The sequence below is a fragment of the Candoia aspera genome, chromosome 5, assembly GCF_035149785.1.
Source record: "Candoia aspera isolate rCanAsp1 chromosome 5, rCanAsp1.hap2, whole genome shotgun sequence".
Lineage (NCBI taxonomy): Eukaryota > Metazoa > Chordata > Lepidosauria > Squamata > Boidae > Candoia > Candoia aspera.
In genome coordinates, this window is record NC_086157.1 from 521,918 (window position 1) to 540,711 (window position 18,794).

At 52.5% G+C, this 18,794-nt stretch overlaps 2 protein-coding genes across 7 annotated transcripts in view; both read right to left on the minus strand.

The window, feature by feature from the left end:
• Nucleotides 1-1,023, minus strand: part of LOC134498434 (LIM domain only protein 7-like) — a 109,532-nt gene extending 108,509 nt beyond the window's left edge. For 2 of the 3 annotated variants that reach the window (XM_063304522.1, XM_063304521.1), the window contains exon 1: nucleotides 878-1,011. In XM_063304522.1, coding sequence (XP_063160592.1) covers nucleotides 878-934 — 57 coding nt within the window. In that variant the 5' untranslated portion in view covers nucleotides 935-1,011. Of the gene's footprint in view, nucleotides 1-877 lie in introns of all 3 variants that reach the window. The other variant, XM_063304523.1, reaches the window with a different exon arrangement.
• Nucleotides 1,024-4,530: 3,507 nt separating this feature from the next.
• On the minus strand, nucleotides 4,531-18,701 carry UCHL3 (ubiquitin C-terminal hydrolase L3). 4 transcript variants are annotated; one of them, XM_063304516.1, is made up of 9 exons: nucleotides 18,629-18,696; nucleotides 18,515-18,526; nucleotides 18,214-18,342; nucleotides 17,244-17,400; nucleotides 16,779-16,864; nucleotides 15,262-15,309; nucleotides 7,166-7,241; nucleotides 5,254-5,312; nucleotides 4,531-4,736 (listed from the first exon to the last, which is right to left on the minus strand). In XM_063304516.1, exons 1-9 carry the CDS (start codon nucleotides 18,668-18,670, stop codon nucleotides 4,653-4,655), a joined length of 693 nt encoding a protein of 230 aa, XP_063160586.1. In that variant the 5' UTR covers nucleotides 18,671-18,696; the 3' UTR covers nucleotides 4,531-4,652. The 4 variants fall into 4 exon arrangements, with proteins under 4 accessions (XP_063160586.1, XP_063160588.1, XP_063160587.1 ...); XM_063304518.1 differs by lacking the exon at nucleotides 15,262-15,309 and having other exon boundaries at nucleotides 18,629-18,701; XM_063304517.1 differs by lacking the exon at nucleotides 18,515-18,526 and having other exon boundaries at nucleotides 18,629-18,685.
• Between the last annotated feature and the right edge of the window lie 93 nt (nucleotides 18,702-18,794).

An 18,794-nucleotide genomic window follows, 5' to 3' on the forward strand; every position in this document is an offset into this window, starting at 1 on the left:
TGCCCCCAGAAGCCCCCGCAGCTCCGCAGCCCTCCGGCGCTGCAGGGCGCAAACTCCCCTGCTGGGCCGGGCAGAGGCGGCCGCGGCCGCCACCGCCGCCTCTTCAGGGCGCGGGCTCCGCAAGCCGCGGCCGGGCGGGACAGGCGCGCTCTCGGCTGAGGCGCCCCGCAGCGGGGCCGAGAAGAGCAGCGGGAGCGACGCCGCCCCTCGTGGGCTCCGCTCCGAAACGGGGGTCCCGCGGGGGAAGGAGCCCCCCTCCCGCCTCACCCGCCTCCTTCCCCGGGAGGGTGCCAAGGCGACGGCGGCGGCGGCGGCGGCTTTATTCCAGACGTCGCCCGCTCGCCCAGCGGTCCTGTCCGCCCAGCCGGGGTGCGGGGAGGCCCGGGCCGCTCTGGCTGAGACCGACGCGGCGGCTGATCCAGCCAGGGCTACTTCCCCGCGCAACGCCGGCCGCCCCGATCCCGAACGGGCGATCCAGCCTGTCGGCGCAGAGAAGCCGCGACGCGGGGGGCGCAAGGCGGCCGGGCGAGGCGGGAGGGAAGCCGAGGGAGCCGGGACTCCCGCGGGAGGGGCGGCGGCGCCAGCAGCTCCGCAGAGGCGGCCCCGGGCCGTTGCCGCGACTGGGGGGAAGCGCGGGCAGAGCGGAGCGGCCGGGGTCTCAGCTCAGCAGCGCTCCGGCGGCCGCGGGCGGGGGCGGGCCGGATCCTCCCCGAGCCCACCGGGCCGCGCTGCCAGACGCCGCGCCCCGAGGAGAGCCGCGTCCTCCCCCACCCAGCGCCTCCCTCGCCGGACGGCCGCTGGAGAACCGTCCCCGAGGCTTCCAGGCGGCTTCGCGGGACCAGCCGGCCTTGGTCCCCCCCGCGCCCGCCCCGCTTACCTCGACCCACCGACGGGCTTCGGCGAAGGCTGCGCAGCCGTCCTCCCTGCCGTCCATGGCCGGGGCGCCGAGCCTGCGGGAGGAGAGCTGAGAGGGCGCGAGATGGAGGGCGCGCGGACCTCGGGGCGGCCGCTGGATTGGGGCTGCACCCGGGGCCGGGGGAGCCCGCCTCGGCGTCGGTGCGGGGAGCGGGCAGTCCTCGGCGGTGCTCGGCGTCCCGCAGCCAGTCAGCCAGCCAGCGTTCCGCGCGAGCCGAGCCGGCAGCGCTGAGTGAGCCCCGGCGCAGGGCTGCCCGCGCGCTTTCCTCGCCGGCCCCGCCCCGCCGCGCCGCGCCGCGCCCCGTCCCATCCCGCGGCGGAGCATCCCGGCGCACCTCCTCCAGCTTCGTCCCGCGGCTGCCTCCACCTGGCGGCAGGTAAGGACGCGGCAGCCACTTCCCCGGCCGCGGCGGCGCCCTCCTCTCCCAGCGGAACGGGCGGGCCTGGGGGGACAGAGGCGCGCCCCCGCCGGGGCGGAAGCCAGCCGGCCGGCTGGCCGGCCGGAGCAGCCGGAGCCACGAGCGCGCAAAACCCGCGCCCCGAGCCCCGAGGAGCGCCCCGCCGTGAAGCCGGTCCCGGCGCCCTTCCCGAGGCCTCGTGGAGGGCGGCCCTGGCCCGAACCCTGGCTGGCATCGGGCGGCGGCGGGGGCTGCCCGGGGCTCTGCAAACCGACGGCTTTTCTTCTGCCATCCAGCTGCGGGACCGCGCTTTCCCGGAGCAGATCCAGAACAGGAGGGAGCCCGTGGGGTGCAGACGCGATTGGCCTCTTCTGCGCACCCCAAACCGCTTCCCCCAGAAGCCCGACTCCCAAGCCTTCGGAATGCTTCCCGGAGGGCCGGGAAACCGAACGGTCCCACTGGCTGAGGAGGGTCCATAAAGTCCTGATTTGGGTGGTAAACAGGATTTATGGCTTAGCACGTCCGGCCTGTTGTGATTTAATCAGTATCAGCCTACCAAACTTTGAAAACACCCTAATATGCACCCCTTAGCCTTCAGCACAGATTAATAGCACAACCTCCTAAATGCTTACTCAGAAGTAAAGCACGCAGCACTCCATCTTGGCTATCACAGATGTTTTTACAGAGAGAAATGCTATGTATATGTTGGCTATTATATAGCCCAAACAGCTTTAAAAAAAAAAACTTTCTTTGAAACTCCCCAATAATTTAGAGCATTCAAGGCTGTTCCTGTGTGTAAAGATTCTGATCAGAAGACTATTGAATTATTTCATGCATCATTTCACCTCTACAAAAAGTTTGTAACGGGGTTTAAGACCCACTAGTTAAGGGGAAGAAAAGAACAGAAGGTAAATTATAATGTCATTAAGCTGCAGGATGCAATCTCAGGAGCAGTCATTTGGCACAGAAGCCAAGACTTTGTTGTTGTGAACTTTGGACCAGTGCTACACCCGTGCTGGAAAGGCTGAAAAGCAACTTCCGTGCTGGCGTGAATGCGGGACACGGCCCTGCTGCCCTATTTACGTGAGCTCCCGTCTCCTGCCACCGGCACCGGCTCAGGGAGGGCGGCTTTGTCCCCCATGCAAGAAGGCTGCCTTTGTGCTGCGGTCGCGTGGGGGACGGGAGGCATTTGTTGACTGTCTCTGCGTCAATCACAACTATTGTTGTCCTGGAAGGCCCAACAAGGGAGACGTCAGTGTGGAGATGCACAGCATCTTTTGATGACCCGAGGTGCCCTCCCCTATTCGGAGATGTCAACTCAGCCAGCAGATCCCCCCCCCCCCAATCTGGACAGTCCACGTATTTCACCATACAGCACTCAGCACAGGCCGATGAATTCCACCAGTGTTTCAGCCCTACACCTACAAACTTCTGGAAACCCATCTGAAGAGATTCACTCTCATCTAGCCATCTAGCAACAAGCACCAAAGAACTCTTGAATTCTAACAAGTCCCCTGCATGAAGCATTAAGTGGAAGCGCTTTGCAAAGCTGGCTGGCTGGCTGGTGAGAACGCGCCCATCCCCGGGACACGCTCGCTCGTCCTTCGCAAGGCCAAGGACAGGCGCTCTCCCTTGGGCTGCTGGCCGTCCAGGCAGAGGGAAGCGGCTTTTGGGGCAGCTGTGCAAATCCCACCAAAGTGTGACAGTTCACCCTTCAAGGAGAGGGCCCCCCTCTCTCTCATGAGCACCCTCACAAATACACACAAAGCCTGCGAGCCCCAAAGGGGTAATTTAGGTCAGCCGGTCTCCAGCTGGATTGGACTACAACTCCCATGATCCAGAAAGCGTGCCCAGTTACAGTTTACGGAGTTATAGTTTAAGACACTTATCAGGGAAAACTGCTGCAGGGACTCCAATGTGCTGGTTTGTATTAGACTTTTCTGCTCCCATTTAACAAAGTGCATTTGATCTTGCTCGGCTCTTTATTACGGTCAGATTTTTGTTTTAAACAACTTGCTGAGAACAAAAAGTATTTTGTAAGGAGTTTTGTACTAGCTTTCCTGTGAGCTAATAAACTCTGCCTTGGAACAATTCCTGTATCAGCAATGCAGTCAAAAATTAAGGGAAGCCTATGTGCTTCAGGCTTGACAGTTCATAATATCAGACTGTAAAAATAATTCTGAGTATCGCACACACTAGTTCAGAAGGATTTAACTTTCTTTTCCCCAGACAAGGTTGTGTGGAGGATATAAGCAGGGGGGGGGGGGGGACAGGCAAGCTGCCACATCCCTGGGACAAGGAGCCTTCATTTCCACTGCAGGCTGGCTGAATTACCACCTCGGTAGCTGGGTCTGCCCACCGATGCCCTCTGTTCCGCCGGGCCTTGGGCTGCTTCCAGCCTCCCCCCAGACAGGCTGACCTGAGATGGCACCCCCGACCCCAGACCTAGCCTCTGGGGCAGCCCTCCCCCCTTGTTTCAGGGGGGCCAGAGGAGGCTTGAAGACCTGCTGAGCAATCAAGGGACGAAGAAGAGCCAAGGGCCCCGTTCTCTTTCAGGAAGGGACCCATCCTTCTTCTGGACTCCCGTCCCTGAGTCGTTCACAGTCCTGAGACTGTTCCTCAGAGAAACTAAAGACGTTCGTGAACAGTGATGGTGGATCCCTAACTGAATCCCCGGCATATTTACAAAGACCTGGGGATTTCTTGAGCCTGGAGGGGAGCTAAAAGAACGGCCTTGCCTGGTCGGACTGTCCCGCGCCAGAATTAGAATTAAAATTCCGTGCGGAAGAACCTCCTCCCTCTCTTCCTTTGGGTTGGCTGTTTAGCAACATAATTAAAAGGCTGAATATTATTCCATTTAATTTGTTCTTTAAAATCAAAGTTGCTGCTCTACATCCATTTTAAAATGTTGTTTTTATTACTTCCTTTCTTTGCGTTTCTGTCGATTGTATTCTGCAGCCGTCTTTTCCCCCCTCTCTTGCAACAGGCAAGGAATCCCATGCAAGATCAGGATCAATATGGGGCTAAAACTAACCTCCTCAGCATTAGCTGGCGGTCAGTTAGTCGAGTTGGGGTGCTTCCTCGTGTGGCCCTGCACACAGCACCCCGCTTCCAATGAGCCAATTGCGGGTGCTGGGTTAACCAGGGCCAGGGCCTTGCTGACCGCCCCTCACGGTAACTTTTCATCATGGAAACATGGACAAAAGGTCACAAGAAGCAAAGGATAATCTGAAATTTAATCCACATCAATATTATCAAAATTTGATCATTGCTGATTTGTGTGAAAACATAATTTTGTTACAGTACATTAGATGCCATTTTCTTTTATGTCACTATGATTTAAGCTGCCGCTAAAGCAATTGCATTGAATCTCAATTCATCTGGGTCACGTTCCATGAATTTCTTGCATACTTCTACAGCATCCTAGAAGGAACACACAGAAAGATAACCGTGTACCATCTTCTCTGCATACAGAACAACTTTAATTGACACCAGGTCTATTTTATTTTTTCCAACCGTCTCTGATCTTTTTGATATAGGGCTCCACTGAACAGCATTCAATTATGCTCTTTTAGTAAATCATATGTAACTAAATTCATGATTCACTATAAATGCCTTTGAAAACACGTTTTACAGCGATTCATGAATTTGTAAGCTCGACAGAAGTTACAGATATGCTACCAAGTACTAAACAATTCTGTTACTGTACTGAAGTTTAAATATGTTTGCATCTCTCTAAATCCTTTTTCTGGAAGACAGCAAAGAATGCATTCATTTTAAAAAATTAACAGTGCTTCAAATTGGAAGTGTTGTGTATATATTTAGATGTGTGTATCTTTCTAGAATAGCAGTTCCAGCTATGCTAATACGGAATACAATGAGCCCCTACTTTCTTAAAGGAAACCCCGCTAAATTGTCACAAATCGCTAGGAATTCCTACCTCTAAAAACGTGTCAACGTTCGACTGCCCGTGGTTTATCGGGAAAGGCTTGCGTCCATCTGTTGGGATGCAGAAAAGTCATTCTTCATTGGGACTTGCCCAGAAAGAACCAAGCAGGAACGGGACTGTGCCTTCTCAGATCCCTCCTGCTGCCTCCTGTTTATCCTGAGCCAGGAACTTGTCAGGTCATACCACCCACCCATTTCTCTCTTTAATTCCAGCGCAGGAACTGCGAACATGCACCTCAGCATCGTTAAGCCCATGACCGATACAGAACCCCCAAGTTTAGACAGTTAGATCTTCTTCTGGTTCTTCCTTATCTTCATGTCTATTCCAATTACAGGGATTCCAAACCACTGGGATTTCCTGGGTATCCTATTGGATGAATGCCTGAAAAGTCCCAGCTGACAACCTCTTCAGTACAAGCTACCCTGTACCCTGGGCCAGTGCTGGAGAGTTATTTCCTCCTGAAGTCACAAACCCAGAGACGGGCTGGGCTGCAACTGAATCACGGGAACAGATCCTTCGTGGCATCTCTTTTTCCAACCCAACTTAATTTAGTGGCCAAGGATATGAAGCCAGTTTTCCAGTTCTGCCCCTGCAAACGCACTGATTATGTCAAGCCAGACTGCCTCCATTTCCAGCTCATGTAAATCACTTAGCTGGGCAATACTTTTTATATTTCTGTCATGGATAAATCTGAAACTAGATTAAAATGCCACAAATGCGTATTTTACTTACGTGGCTAACCTCTGAAGGAGGGACTATCCAACAAGCAGTTCAACCGAAGATATTCCTGGTTCCGCTCAACAGACCTGCCTCCATTTTGCAAACCAGGCGCTTGACTCCATTCCCAGCCTATTCTGGGAAATGGCATTTGGACAAGCCACCCATAAACACAAACCGTAAATGTTTTCTATGGCATGGCTGAAGCTGCTCTGTTAACACAGCCCCCCAGGAACCAAGAACTGGCCTATCCTCTGGGCAGACCTAAAGTAGCACGCTTTTAAGATCTTTTCCCGTGGCCGTCTTTCCTTATTTCGGTGGCTCCACATCCCAGATCTGAAGGCTGAAGCATGATGAGCTAGTGGGCTGGAACATCTCTCCAAGCTCCCATTGGCTCTGGGGCAGCAGATGCTTTCCTCAGCAAGGTCTGATCTGAATGGTCCACCTCCCACTCCCAGAGCTGTGCTGCTTGAAGGCTTCCTCTGAAACTGAACCACGTGACGCAGGAAAATTGCGCACTCACTCTCCCTTCCCATCGCTCTCCTCTCACACTTTAGGGTAACTATCACCTTCAAAGCTGAGTTGAGGAAAGTGCATTTGCTTTAGAAATCCTCTCAACAGTTTCTGTGAAATTCTCACAGGTAGCATGTAGTGACAGGGCGGTCCGGATCCGTGCGTGAGAGAGACATTCTCCAGCAGGATCCTTGACCCTCCATATTCTCACCAGAACCTCAGCCTGAGTGAACGTCCCCCTCCCTCCCTCCCTCCCTCCCTCTGGCCTTTCTCAGTCATGGGGCCTCGTTCCTGGAAAGGGGGTGCTGCACCCACGAGAAGTGGCTGGATTACTTTTCAGGACCTTGGAGAAACCATCATCAGAAGCATGAAGAAATCAATTAAAAACACCTAGATGCAAAAATCAGAAAAACCTTCTGAACTCAACACTTCTGCTTATTTATCTGTTTCTCCTTTTTAAAGCTATTATGATCAAAGCCTGTGCCTGTGGCTCCCAAATGAGGAATATAATTGCAGCCATGGACAAAAAATCAAGTTCTATGGAAAATCTAAAAGCAGTCAAATGATTAAATCATCTCACATCACTGCTTCTCCACTGCCAAGGTGAACGTTTGAATAGTACTGAAGTCAGACAGCAGAGACTGTAGATGGTATTTGGTCCAGTTGTTCTTACCTAGTTCATAAAGAGTGCCATCAACATTCACCAAAGCGATGAAATGAAGATCTACCTTCTCATCTATACTTGGTGCCTGCAAGGAAGAGTATAATATTTGTACAAGTTATTAGCAGAATGCCTGCCTACGGACTTGGAAAGGAAATCAATCGCACTCAGAACCTCATTCCAATCCCAGAAAAACCTGGATCCAAGTTTTGGCACCGTCTGCCCCTCCCAAGTCAGGATGATTCCTTCACTAGTGCCCCTCCCAAGTCAGGATGATTCCTTCACTACTCAAGTTTTGGCGACCCATGAACACCATGTTGTCCAGATGGCCTTTGGGGAACAGATGCTGGCTTGAGGAGACGTTACCCAGTATATTCATCTCGAGGACAGAAACTGTACTTTCATTACAAGGTGATGTGCTTTTCCTCTCCACGGTAGTTTTCATTTTGCTCTCCTGTATTATTTCACTGTATGGGAAGCCACCTAGAGTGGAATGAGGCTGCTTGCAAATCTTAGCAAATAAATTTGTGTATGGAAACCAAGAGACAAAGGGTCTTTTCCATATAGCCAAGTTTCAGACACCTTGTTTTGCACATGATTGATAAACGCCCCCCGAACTTGAAGACATGAAGCATCCTGGGAAGAGGCCTCCGCTGTCCAAATTTATGCTACTACGCTGCACCCACACAAGGAACACAGAACAGGTGATGAGGTTTATGAAGATTATTGGAACAAGCACAGCATGGCAGTTCAGTCACCCAGGCACTAGCAGGGAACTGCAACCCAAAAGAACATATAAAATAATAATGAAGGAATGAATAAAGGAACGTTTTCTGTATCTTCATTCTTCCCTGTCATATTATCTGCCTCTGCTCCAACATTCCCTGTGCATTTACTCTGCACAGAAGCCCAACCAACGTTCGTGGAGCGTTTCTTGCCAGTATGCCTGGGTGGAAATCCTGACTGCCTACATTGTGGGAACGCAGGAAGCATAAAATATTAAGCAATTCAGTTGCAAGACGTCCTCCCAATTCCTTGAAAAGAAAAGAACAAGCTGAAGAATCAACAATCATCATAGCTGGCAGAGAAAGAAGGCTGGCATTCGGAGCATCAGAATGCCAAGGACAGTCCAGAATCCTGAAGTCACTTGTGCATCGCTCCTGAAAGACCTCAGGTGCAGCCCAGACGGAAAGGAGGCCGCCACGGAGCCCGGAGAAGCAAGAGCTCAGAAACCGAGGGAGGGTCCACAGGCTGACCAAAGCACCAACTGGGGGAGGGGAAGGAAGTCCAAGGAAGGTGGAGCAGCTTTCATTCCACGCTGCTCCACTCTGTCTGAATTTCCCACTGGCGGCTCCCGCGGGGGCCTGGAGATGGCAAGGCAGCGCCGTCCAGGTCTGCTGGACCCTCCAGAGGACGGAAAGCAAGCCTGGAGGAGGCTTCAAGGAGGGGAGAGATTTCCTGGGCTGGGGAGGGGAGGGGGGGCCACAGCATCGCCCCTGAGCGGAGACGGAAGAGAAACCAGACTTACGGCCAGGGAGGCCCCGAGAGTCGGCAAAGGGGCCGTGGGCCGCCAATGCTGCAGGAAGATGGGAGGGCTCGTGGCGGCCTCCTCTGCGGGGCCAGTGGCTTCGGCACAGGCCACGTGACTGCATCTGACCAGGGTCAAGGAGGCAGAGCGATGCAAGGGCGAGGCCTTCATTTTGCAGTGGCTAAACTCAGGCTGGGTTGAGGATGACAAGCGTGGCAATGACTACATAGATATTGGAAAAAGACACACTTTACAGGTACAGTTTTCGCTCGGCGACATAGCCCAATTCAGTGGCCCTCAACCTGCTGCATTTTACGCCCCACCAAAACAATGATCTCCTTTTTCTAAGGAGAACAGATGCTTACAGGCTATCTGTCAAAATTAATTTTACGAAGTGCCTCATGTCCAAAGAACCCCCTCTCATCTTCCCAGAGAAGATTAGAATGGGCCTTCCTCCCCCTCCTTCTGGGGCACAGAAAACGATTGACCAACCCAGCACCCTGAACAACAGGCTCCAGGACTCGCCCTGGCCCTCCCCTTGTGCCAGCCAAGGGATCCAAAGGCCCAGGGCAGCAGAAAGCAGTGACGGGGGGTGGAAGCCCAGGTCCCTCGGTGGCCCTTGGGGGAGAAGCCGCGGCAGCAGGGCTGCCCCTCGACCCTCCTCCTCCTGCCACTTTGCAAACAGCACCGCAAGGCCAAGGCAGCCACAGGAGACGGAAAGCTTCCTGCATCTCTGGCGGCTGCAGGAAAAGGTCCCAGGAACCCCAGCAAGGATGCAAACATTTCCAGGCAAAAGGAAAAGGGGGAATGGCTGTCTCTTCTCCCTTGTCTTGTGAGAACTCTGTTCACTTGCAAGAAGTGTCCTGAGAGCAAGGAAAACACAGGTGGGGGGAGAAACCACCTCGCTTCTTCCAAGGCCACCTGTGGACAAGGTCAGGTCAGGAGAACGGGCAACAACGGGAGAGGGGGGAATGAAGGGGACCAACGCAGGATGGCCAGATCAGGCAAGGGTCTGGGCGAGGAGTCCAGCCATCATGGTCGACGGAGCTCTTCAGGCCCAGGTCATCGCACCCTCGTCTGCCCCAAGGAGCCGTTCCAGAAGCCACTGAATCGGCAGACACACCTGAGGACACGTGCCAGTGGGTGTGGGGACTGGGACAGAGCAGCCTCCTACGCTGCCGTCATGGAAATCCCACGTCCCACAACAGGAATGGGTGCTGCCGGTTGCCAGGCCTGTGGAGAGCATTCCTGATGCCAAAGAACTGCTCTGCTTCAACTGTGGTGCTCAATCAAAGTCACTTATTCCAGAAAGGGACGGCTCCTGTAAACCGCCAGCAAATGCAGCTTCTGTCACAGAAGGATCAGCCCTCTTCTGCTGCAGAGATGTGAGAAAGACACTGTCACCGCCGCCCCCCCCCCAAATAAAGCAAACAGGTGTGAAATCTAGCACTGAGGGCCCTTGTCATAAGAAATGTGGGTCTGACGTAATTAAAGTTTAATTAAAAGCCACTTGACAGCTGAACGGGACATTCTTTCTCTGGGACATTCCATTTTTGGCTGCCTGGAAATGGTCTACATGTGAAATGCTTACAAGGAAACAGCTAGGGAAAAAGCAGAAAGAAGGGTAAAAATCCCACCCTTTTCAGTGAAATACTAATTCTCATGCTAGAGGAAGTTCTGGAAAAGCCCATGGATGGATCCCAGCTCTGACCAAACGATGGCATCCGAGCGTCTCTCTCCATCTCTGAGTGGGCCAGATTTCCTGCGTGGATTTCCTGCTTGGCGCAACGTCTGACTGGGCTGCTGCATTTCTCTACCTCTTCCTCAACCAAGTCACATGCTTTGCATTTTGGGGGTGCAAAACAGCTGTGAGGAGGGAGCTGCTCAGCCGCCCCAACTCCCTCACCCAGGCCAGGACCCTCCCATCCAATCCCAGTGCCTGCTGGAACTGCTGGCTGTAGGCAGGAGGCCTGGCCAAGAGGATGGCTGTGGGGCCACCTTTGCAGAGCCGGCTTCACCCTGCAAGTCCAGCACAGCTGATGTGGGAAGAGGAGGCGTGTCTGCTGCCGCCCCAGTTGCCGTGACACCTTCTGGGGCCCTGTGGCCGAGAAGCCTTCCCTGGGGGCCTGCTGCTCACGAACCTTTCCAGAAGCAGAAAACATTGTCTGATCGGCCCAGGGGCACCAGAAGGGCACCTTGCGCTCACCCAGCTGCTCAGCCTCCTCTGAGCGGAAATGCCAAAGCTGGACAAAGCTCGGTGTTCCTCGGCCCCGTCTGGCGGGAGGAGGAGCCGCGTTTCCTCACTATTGTTTTTTCCTTGTCCAGCCATTGTTTATCCAAAGGGACCATCAAGTTTGCCTTTTCTGGATGAGGACTCAGCTTGGCCTGCTTGGTGCTTGGCAGGAAATCGCTTTTCCAGCAGGTGGACTTTTCTTTGCAAAACAGGACTCAGGAATTCAGCGAGAGGGCAAGGGATAAAGGGCAGCCATAAAACACGGGGCCTTCCAGGCACGCAAGCAAAGAGAAATCGAACAGGCAGGTCTGTTATAAAGCTGAAAGATGGCCCACGTGATGAGGTTACCCTTCCATCTCAGCCGAATGGCGTCATGAACTGTTCTAACCGCTCCCTGATTCCAGCAAGTTCTGACTGTCTGGCAGGCAAACTTCTTTTCAGCCATTAGTCATACGAAGAAAACTCAGGGAAGGGTGAATGGCAAGGGAGCACTTGGTTCTCAACCTCACTCTGTGCCTAGCTGATGTGTAAACAACAATATATAATAAAATTCACTCCCAACACACAAATACCTATTTGAGTGCACAGTGGGGCAGTGGTGAAGGAGAGGGACTGATGGGGGGGGGGACCTCAGCCAGGGAATACCCCTGGGGACTCTGGACCGGTCTCTCTCTCCCAGCCCAAGACTGGGGAGTCAAAAGACCATCTTGATAGATTACAGTCCACAACCTTTAGCACAGAGGCCTTCATCCTACCGTGGACTGATCCGGGCTGATTATTAGGCCACGAGAAGTCTGTTTTATTTACCATGACACATTCAATGATATTTCAGTCAAGCAATGGATCATGTGTATACAAATCTGAATGTAAACTGAAAGACAAGTAGCATCCTTGTAACTGGTGTAACTCTGGGCTGCTTTTGCTACAAGCTCATAAAGATGGCTGCCCCTCCCAGAGAGCCCTTCCAATCTCATTTCCTTAGGGCTTCGTGGCTTGGCACCAAACTCCGTTAGCAGCCACTGTTTCATTATGTCTTTTTAACGTCCTTCTTTTTTACTGGGCAGGCGAGCCACAATCTTCTCAAACTATGGAGCAGACCCAGTGACTAAAATAGGAAACGCTGCAAACTCCAGCCCGAGCTGCACCTACCTTTTTGGCCCTGACCCCCAGGTCAGGGGGCAGCAATGGGGGAGGGGGCCCTTTGGAGGCCCTCAGATTGCCCCTCCTGTGTGGGCAGGACCAGCAACTGGGCCCCCTTTCCTTGGTCTCTTGGGCGATGGTGGGACTTAAGGGGTCCGTTTTGCCTCTTTGAAATTTTAGCACCCTCACTCAGGGAAGCCCCTTCATAACTCTGCAGTGTAACATTCACTGTAACAGAAGTAAAATAAACTCTTTTGTTTTTCCAAAGTAGAACAAAGCTGCTTTCTCTTCTTAGCAGAGGATTGCTTGAGACAGAAAAATAACATCCTGGTATAGTATCAGTAAAAAAGCCTGCAGCTTTTGGGGAAGGATCTGCAATTACCAAAAAAAAGAAGTCCTTCAATGAAAAGGGGCCCCCTGCCCACCCGAGTCCTGGTCCTGCCACCTCTAGAATGCCAACCCTCCTTGCTGGACAGGTCCTCCAGCTACGGAGGTTGGGGGGTGGGACCCTAAACCTAGCCTGGTTCTTGGCCTGCCTATCAATACACAGAGGCGGCGGCGGCCCGAATTCTGGCATCCGAAGGCTGGTGTGGTGCAGGTGCTCAAGTGCCAGAACCGGTTCGAGGCCACTCTCGGCCACAGACATGCCCCGGGAGATTCTGGGCCGCTCACTCTGGTCCCAGCCCGCCTTGCAAGGGTGTTACTCGCAGGGAGGAGATGAAAAAGGGAGGTAAGTGCTGCTCCTTCCTCCTGGGGTAGAGTGGGATGGAAATCTAACAAACAGAAAAAATGAACCTGTTCTGCATTCCTGAACCTGGAAGACCTGACTTGGCTTAACCGCAGTTAACGAGCTGCCATTAACAAACGTGGCCACATCTCTGAATTCAATCCCTATCATTAAACCACCGAAGAACGAGTCTCAGTGAAATCCAGAGCGGGCCAGCCTTGCCTCCACAGGGAAAGGCTCCCATCGCGTCCCAGGTCTAGCTGGTTTGCAGAGGAGGGATTTGCAGGACCCGTCCATGGACACCTCTCGCAACGTCCCTGAACTGAGTTCCAATTTTTACCGCTACAAATGCAAGAGCTGAGCAGCCCAGCCCCAGCCCAGATCATTTTCCTCTACTGAACACGACGCTGTTAGGCTTGCACGCAGTATACACAGTCCTGTCGCTCAGGGAGGAAGTTCCGTGTCCGTAAACAGTGATTCTGAAAGGCTCAGGCAGGAACGAAGTCCGAGCACTAGAAACAGCTACTTGGTCATCTGCAAGAGAGTCTACATTCCTGAGACCTGCAACGTCCACTATACCAGACATGGCACACACCAGCCAGTCCTATTCAAAATACCGAAGGGACACAACTCAGGTGGGCAGTATCCCAGACCTGGGGGACAAATGTCACTCATCCAGGATATGCTACCCTTGACCTCAAGGAGAGAGTACTTGAGAAAGGAAATGCAAGTCATGTGTGATTGAAGACCCACCCATTTTTAATGTGCACTGCATATGACAAGTGGGCAGAGCTTCGATCACAGCCACCGTCTTGATGTTTCTGGCCACACTTGGCAGACACCCTCCTGGTTCTCTAGGTGGCCTATGCTGGGGAAGAACGCATTAGTAGTGTACCTCTTATTTAATTATGACACGCTATTCCATTCTGCTCAGAAACATTCTTGTGTAAAGTAACGTCCTCTGAACTTAGAAAATTGGGGCTTTGGGATGACATGAATGGGGCATTTTGAACAATTCTTTGAACAATCAGGGGCTCTGCTGTAGATGCAATGGCCCTTTGCCAAACCAATAAAGATTCTGAGTAAAGAGTCTCCTGCATCCTGATTCATTATCAGTGAAAAGATCCACAATTTTTCCAGCTTGCAGGAAGGCAGTTAGAAAGAAAATAAACCATTATCCACTCTAATGTACCTTGGAGAAATACTGGTTTTAGATAGGAAATAGCTCAGATGCTGGAATATTGGTAACCCTGTTCCTTTCTTCTCACTAAGTCTTGCTCCAGAGATTCTTTGAAAGAGACCCACTTTCTATTTTAGGAAGTAGCCAAAGACCTCCATACTTCAACACTCCAGCAACAGCATCTTTAAATCACTTGATTTTTTTTTTAAATTAGCACAAAGGAAGCAAACACAACCAGGGTATGTTTCTATCTCAGGATTAGCCCTGAAGTTTCTCTATATTACTCTGACCAGATTTACTAATTAAAGATGGTAACATTTTTAAAAAGCAGTTGACTACTGGGGGAAAAAGTCTTATAACAGAAACAGGAAGAAAAAAATATTCTGAAAGAAGCCAAAATGATGCCCTAAAAATTCCCAGGGTATTAACAAACATCAAAAGCTTTTTGTTCCACAAGGAGTTCATTCCAGCTCCTTCGTGTTGTTGCTCAGTCAATAAATTACAGAACCAGAAAAAAGGCATAATATGATGTTTAAACCATCTGTTTTACAGGACTATCATATACCACATTCATTGGTTCTTAAATCAACCTTTGCTCTGCTCTCAGACACTGCATTTGAGATCATCATGCCACCAGCTGTAAGTAAGATTAGCAGGTAGCTGACCATACAGGAATGACCAATCAATCTCCTGGAACAGGTCAGTGTACGAACTGGCAGCAGAATCACAAATACTGGTCAGACCCTGCCTTGCTTGATATCCGTTTTATGGGGCACTGATTTGCAATGCAAGGGAGCACCAACCAAGCACTCCTATCAAAAAGCTGAAGTAGCTGCATTCTTGCAAATTTTGCAGAGCCGCTTCAAAAGCAAGTTCCCAGGTTTTTCTGCCTGCACACACCAGAACTGCCCCTTTGCCAGAAGAAAAGTGAAGTAAAACAGCTGCGCATGCAGCTCTGAAGCAGTCACAGGGATACTGAAATACACCTCTCCCAAATACTTAGTACAGCTATACATTTTTATTTTAGATGCAATTAGATAAAAACGTTAAAGAATGTCTATGTTGAATCAAAGGTGACTGATACCCTTCTGGTATCAAATGCTGCTGCTGAACGTAACAGCGATGCAAAGCAGAGCTAGAGATAAAAGGAGCCACCTTCTCAATGTTTCTTCCAGCCCGTTCCCTTTCAGTACCCCTGCGGGATACCAGCACACTAAGAGGACCTGCAGGTTCTCAATTACCTTCTTAAAAACTGGGTGCCTATCAAAAACTTTACTCGGGGAAAAATTAAGCCGTGTACCTCAGTCTGGCCTTCATGAGCGCTGGATTCATGTGTCACACGGATGGCCTGAAATTCCAAAACAGACCATTAGCCTGCGTATTTGGGCATCCCGATTCAGATAACCAAATTGCTAAACATTCTTTCTTAACTGAGAATAGTTCTGCCATTTTCTTTAAGCACCAGAAAAGTTGCCAATTGTCTCCTGAAGCAGCCCCAGGATTCAGCGACCAGAAAGAGCCATGCTTCTCCTGAAGCAAACCGTCCCCTCCAACAAACACAAGCCCAGGCAGGGCCAGGCTCTTCCTGGAAAAAGGACCCTGTGGATGCCTCGCAGCCAGGCCTGGAAGGCCCTCGCTCTGGGCTCAGAACAGGAGCCTCTTTGCAGCGCAAGATAAACAGCCAATCAGCCAAGCACATCCCGTTCTCAGACGCTGTACGAGCCCAGGACAGGGAGTTTCTCTGAGTGGGCTGTGCCAGCTCAGAAAAGGGAGTTGAGCAACCATGGCAAGCATGTCATGGCAGGTCCTCTGCCTCTGCTGCCAGGTAAGCCTTGCCTGGGGACCCAAACATCTCAACCAGCCACCCTGAAGAAGCTGCAAAGCATGACTCTCCACAGACCCTGGGCTTCCATTCCAAAGGGGGTGGGTTCATGTGCCACACTGAACCACGTACCAGGCGTAATGACTGATAATCAAGCGAATACGTAATGGGATTTTAAGTAAGCACAACAAATGAACCACCACTGTGGACTGTTTTGTGGCATCTTATTATGGGTCAATAACTTCAGCCCAAGAAAGTACATTGGTCTTCCTTTCTATCAGTGTTTCTCAACCTTGACCACTTTACGATGTGGGAACTTCAACTCCCAGAATTCCCCAGCCAGCCTTGCTGGTTGGGGAATTCTGGGAGTTGAAGTTGACACTTCTTAAAGCTGCCATGGTTAAGGAACACTGCTCTAAATATTGGATATCTCAGCTTATGCATTTATTATTTACGATACCTTGGTGTGATATTACATGGTATCATGTCAAGTTCTGGAAAAAAATGCTTTTTTATTCAATTGTGAAGCTGCAACAGCATCTTAACACATACTGAGAGTGCCACCTTGTTGATCCCCACTTTAACGCAGACATCGTTGAACAGCTGGTGGGACCAGTTACAGCCAAGCTGTGAAGTTAGCTTGGCCTTGAATTAATACAACGTGGAGTCAGCCTTTGAGGCTACAGGCCAAGATGAGGAACATTGTGCTGTGTCTGAATTGGCCCACCAGGGCCTACTTGATGATATTATAGTATACAATCTCCTGTTGATAACTGTAACGTATTTTATTTTATAAATAATTATAAAGAAGATGCCTTCTTATTACAAAGCCTAATGCTTTGAAGATACTAATTTTGTACTAATTAGTTCTCAGTTTGATTGCTAATATTGTAGCAACTTAGCTATGACTGTGGGTGGAACTCCCACCCCATTTAATGGCTGCTATCACTAACAGAAAACAGACTCCCCCCTCCCCAATATACACCCCCACTCACTTCATAGGTTTCTAGGTATTTGGCTCTTTGCTCAGGACTCATGGGCACCGAATCGTCTAGGAACTTCTTCAGCGAAGAATCCTCTTCTAAAATAAGTTAGAGAGCACCAATATTAATAGGCGTTACTTGTAAGACAGCACACGCTTTCCCTGCTTCTTACTTTGCAGCGTAAAAACGACACTGAGAACATAACGTTAACAATCAAGAAGTGATTCTACACCCTTAGGAATTTTCTAGCTTATTCGCTTAATCAACAGGACAGAAGCACCGAGAGCCGCATTCTACGGAACGTACGCTCAGAACTCCTCTAAATGCTCAGGGATGAATAAGCTACTTTTCATTAAAATGGTGAAGAGCGTTTCAGCTAGTCGATGCTGCCGTGTAAATCCTTTTCAGCTGGTCATAAATGGTGCCATCCACCTTCCCGACCGCTTAAAAGTAGCCTGGCAGAACGGAAAGGTTTACCAAAGTCAATTTTATCCCTGTTGTTTGCAATAGTGTGAATGAGACCGATGGTTCCGCAGGCATTGCTGATGGTCTGCTTCATGAAATAGACAGCGGGTTTGACTTCTTGGCCCCGAGCTTTGATTTTCTCCTCCTCTTCCATCCGGAATGTTTCATACTAGGTGGCAAGAAAGGGAAAAGAGACATTTTCAAATTCTCCTTTTTAAGGCAGCCATTTCACAAAATAGAGAGTGCTTGCCAAAAAAAGAAAATAAATTTAGAAGTTTGTTCTAAGACGTTTATTAGCGAGAGGCTTCTCCAGGCATTGGATCCCTTCCCTCAGTTTGCACCCTAAAGGCACACCAAGAGCCATACACCTTGCCTCGTTCCTTGTGGTGCCTGTTATCGCTAGACAAAGACTGTCTTGTTTTTCAGAGGGCTAGAAAACTGTGCCACGTTTAACAACGAAGTTAACATGTTCGTATTGATGACCGCACGTTTAGGGGCTGTGGAGTATGAAACGCCGCCTTTCCCTCTGTCCAGCAGTCTCTAAAGCTGCCCTTCTGCCCATTACCCGGAACACCTAGGAGGACCACCGAGGACCGCCGCCCAAGGGCCCAGGAGAAACTGGAATGCTTTGGAGGCCCGGGGGCGGAAATGCCTCCTCGAGCGCTTCAGACGGAGGAGGTTTAAGAGGAAGGAAATCTCGCATCCAAAGGCGTTGCTTAGTCCCGACAGGGAGCTCCGAGGGGCCGGCCCAAAGGCCATCCTAATGCCGACGTCGCCCACCCCCGCAACGCTCAGAAGGCCCAGCAGCCCCTGGGCACCCTGGGGCCCCTCCGTCCGCAGAGACGCCCGCGGAGGGGGGCGAGCAGGGCCGCAAGCGCCCCGAGAGCCGCCGCCTGCCCCAGCGGCGGTCCCGGCCGGGCCTCCTCAGGGAGCGGGCGCCCGCTCCGGGGCGGGGCGGGGCGGGGCGGGGGGCTCCGCTTACCTTCTCGGTGACCGGGAAGAGCAGCAGCAGGGCGCAGACGGGCCTGGGCACCAGCCCGAGCAGCTCGGGGTCGGCCCCGTAGACGTCCACGAACTGCCAGCTGGGCTGGATGCCCAGCTGCCGCAGGAACTGCCGGCCGGCCGGCGGGGGGACGCGGGGAAGGGAGAGAAAAAGAGCGGGACCCTCACCATGCGCGTGGGGGCCGCCCGGCAGGGCTGGGCCCGCCCGCGGCGCCCCTTCCGCGCCCCCGGCGCCCGCCCGCAGGGGGTAGGGGGCCGTGCGCGGCGGCGGAGCGGCTCACCTGGTTCGTCACCTGCGGGCGGAGAGGAGAGGAGAGGAGAGGAGGGGGGTGTCTCCGCGCCCGGCCCGCGCGCCCCGCCGCCCCGCCACCGCCCTTCCCGGCCCCCCGACCCACCTCGGGGTTCGCCTCCAGCGGCAGCCAGCGCTGGGCCTCCATGGCGGGCCGGTCCTCACGCGCAGGCGCCGCCGCGCCGCGCCGCCCCGGCACTACCAAGGCGCGTCGCGCGGGGGCGGAGAACCCCGGCCGCGTGGGCTCGCCGAGGCCGAGGGGCGGGGCGGCG

Excerpts from the sequence above, each read along its gene's own strand:
- UCHL3 (XM_063304516.1), bottom strand. The coding sequence starts at position 18,670 with ATGGAGGCCCAGCGCTGGCTGCCGCTGGAGGCGAACCCCGAG. Across the intron at positions 5,313-7,165 it reads TGGCACTCTTTATGAACTAG|ATGGACGCAAGCCTTTCCCG; the intron begins GTAAGAACAACT and ends GCATCCCAACAG. Across the intron at positions 4,737-5,253 it reads ACGTTGACACGTTTTTAGAG|GATGCTGTAGAAGTATGCAA; the intron begins GTAGGAATTCCT and ends TGTTCCTTCTAG.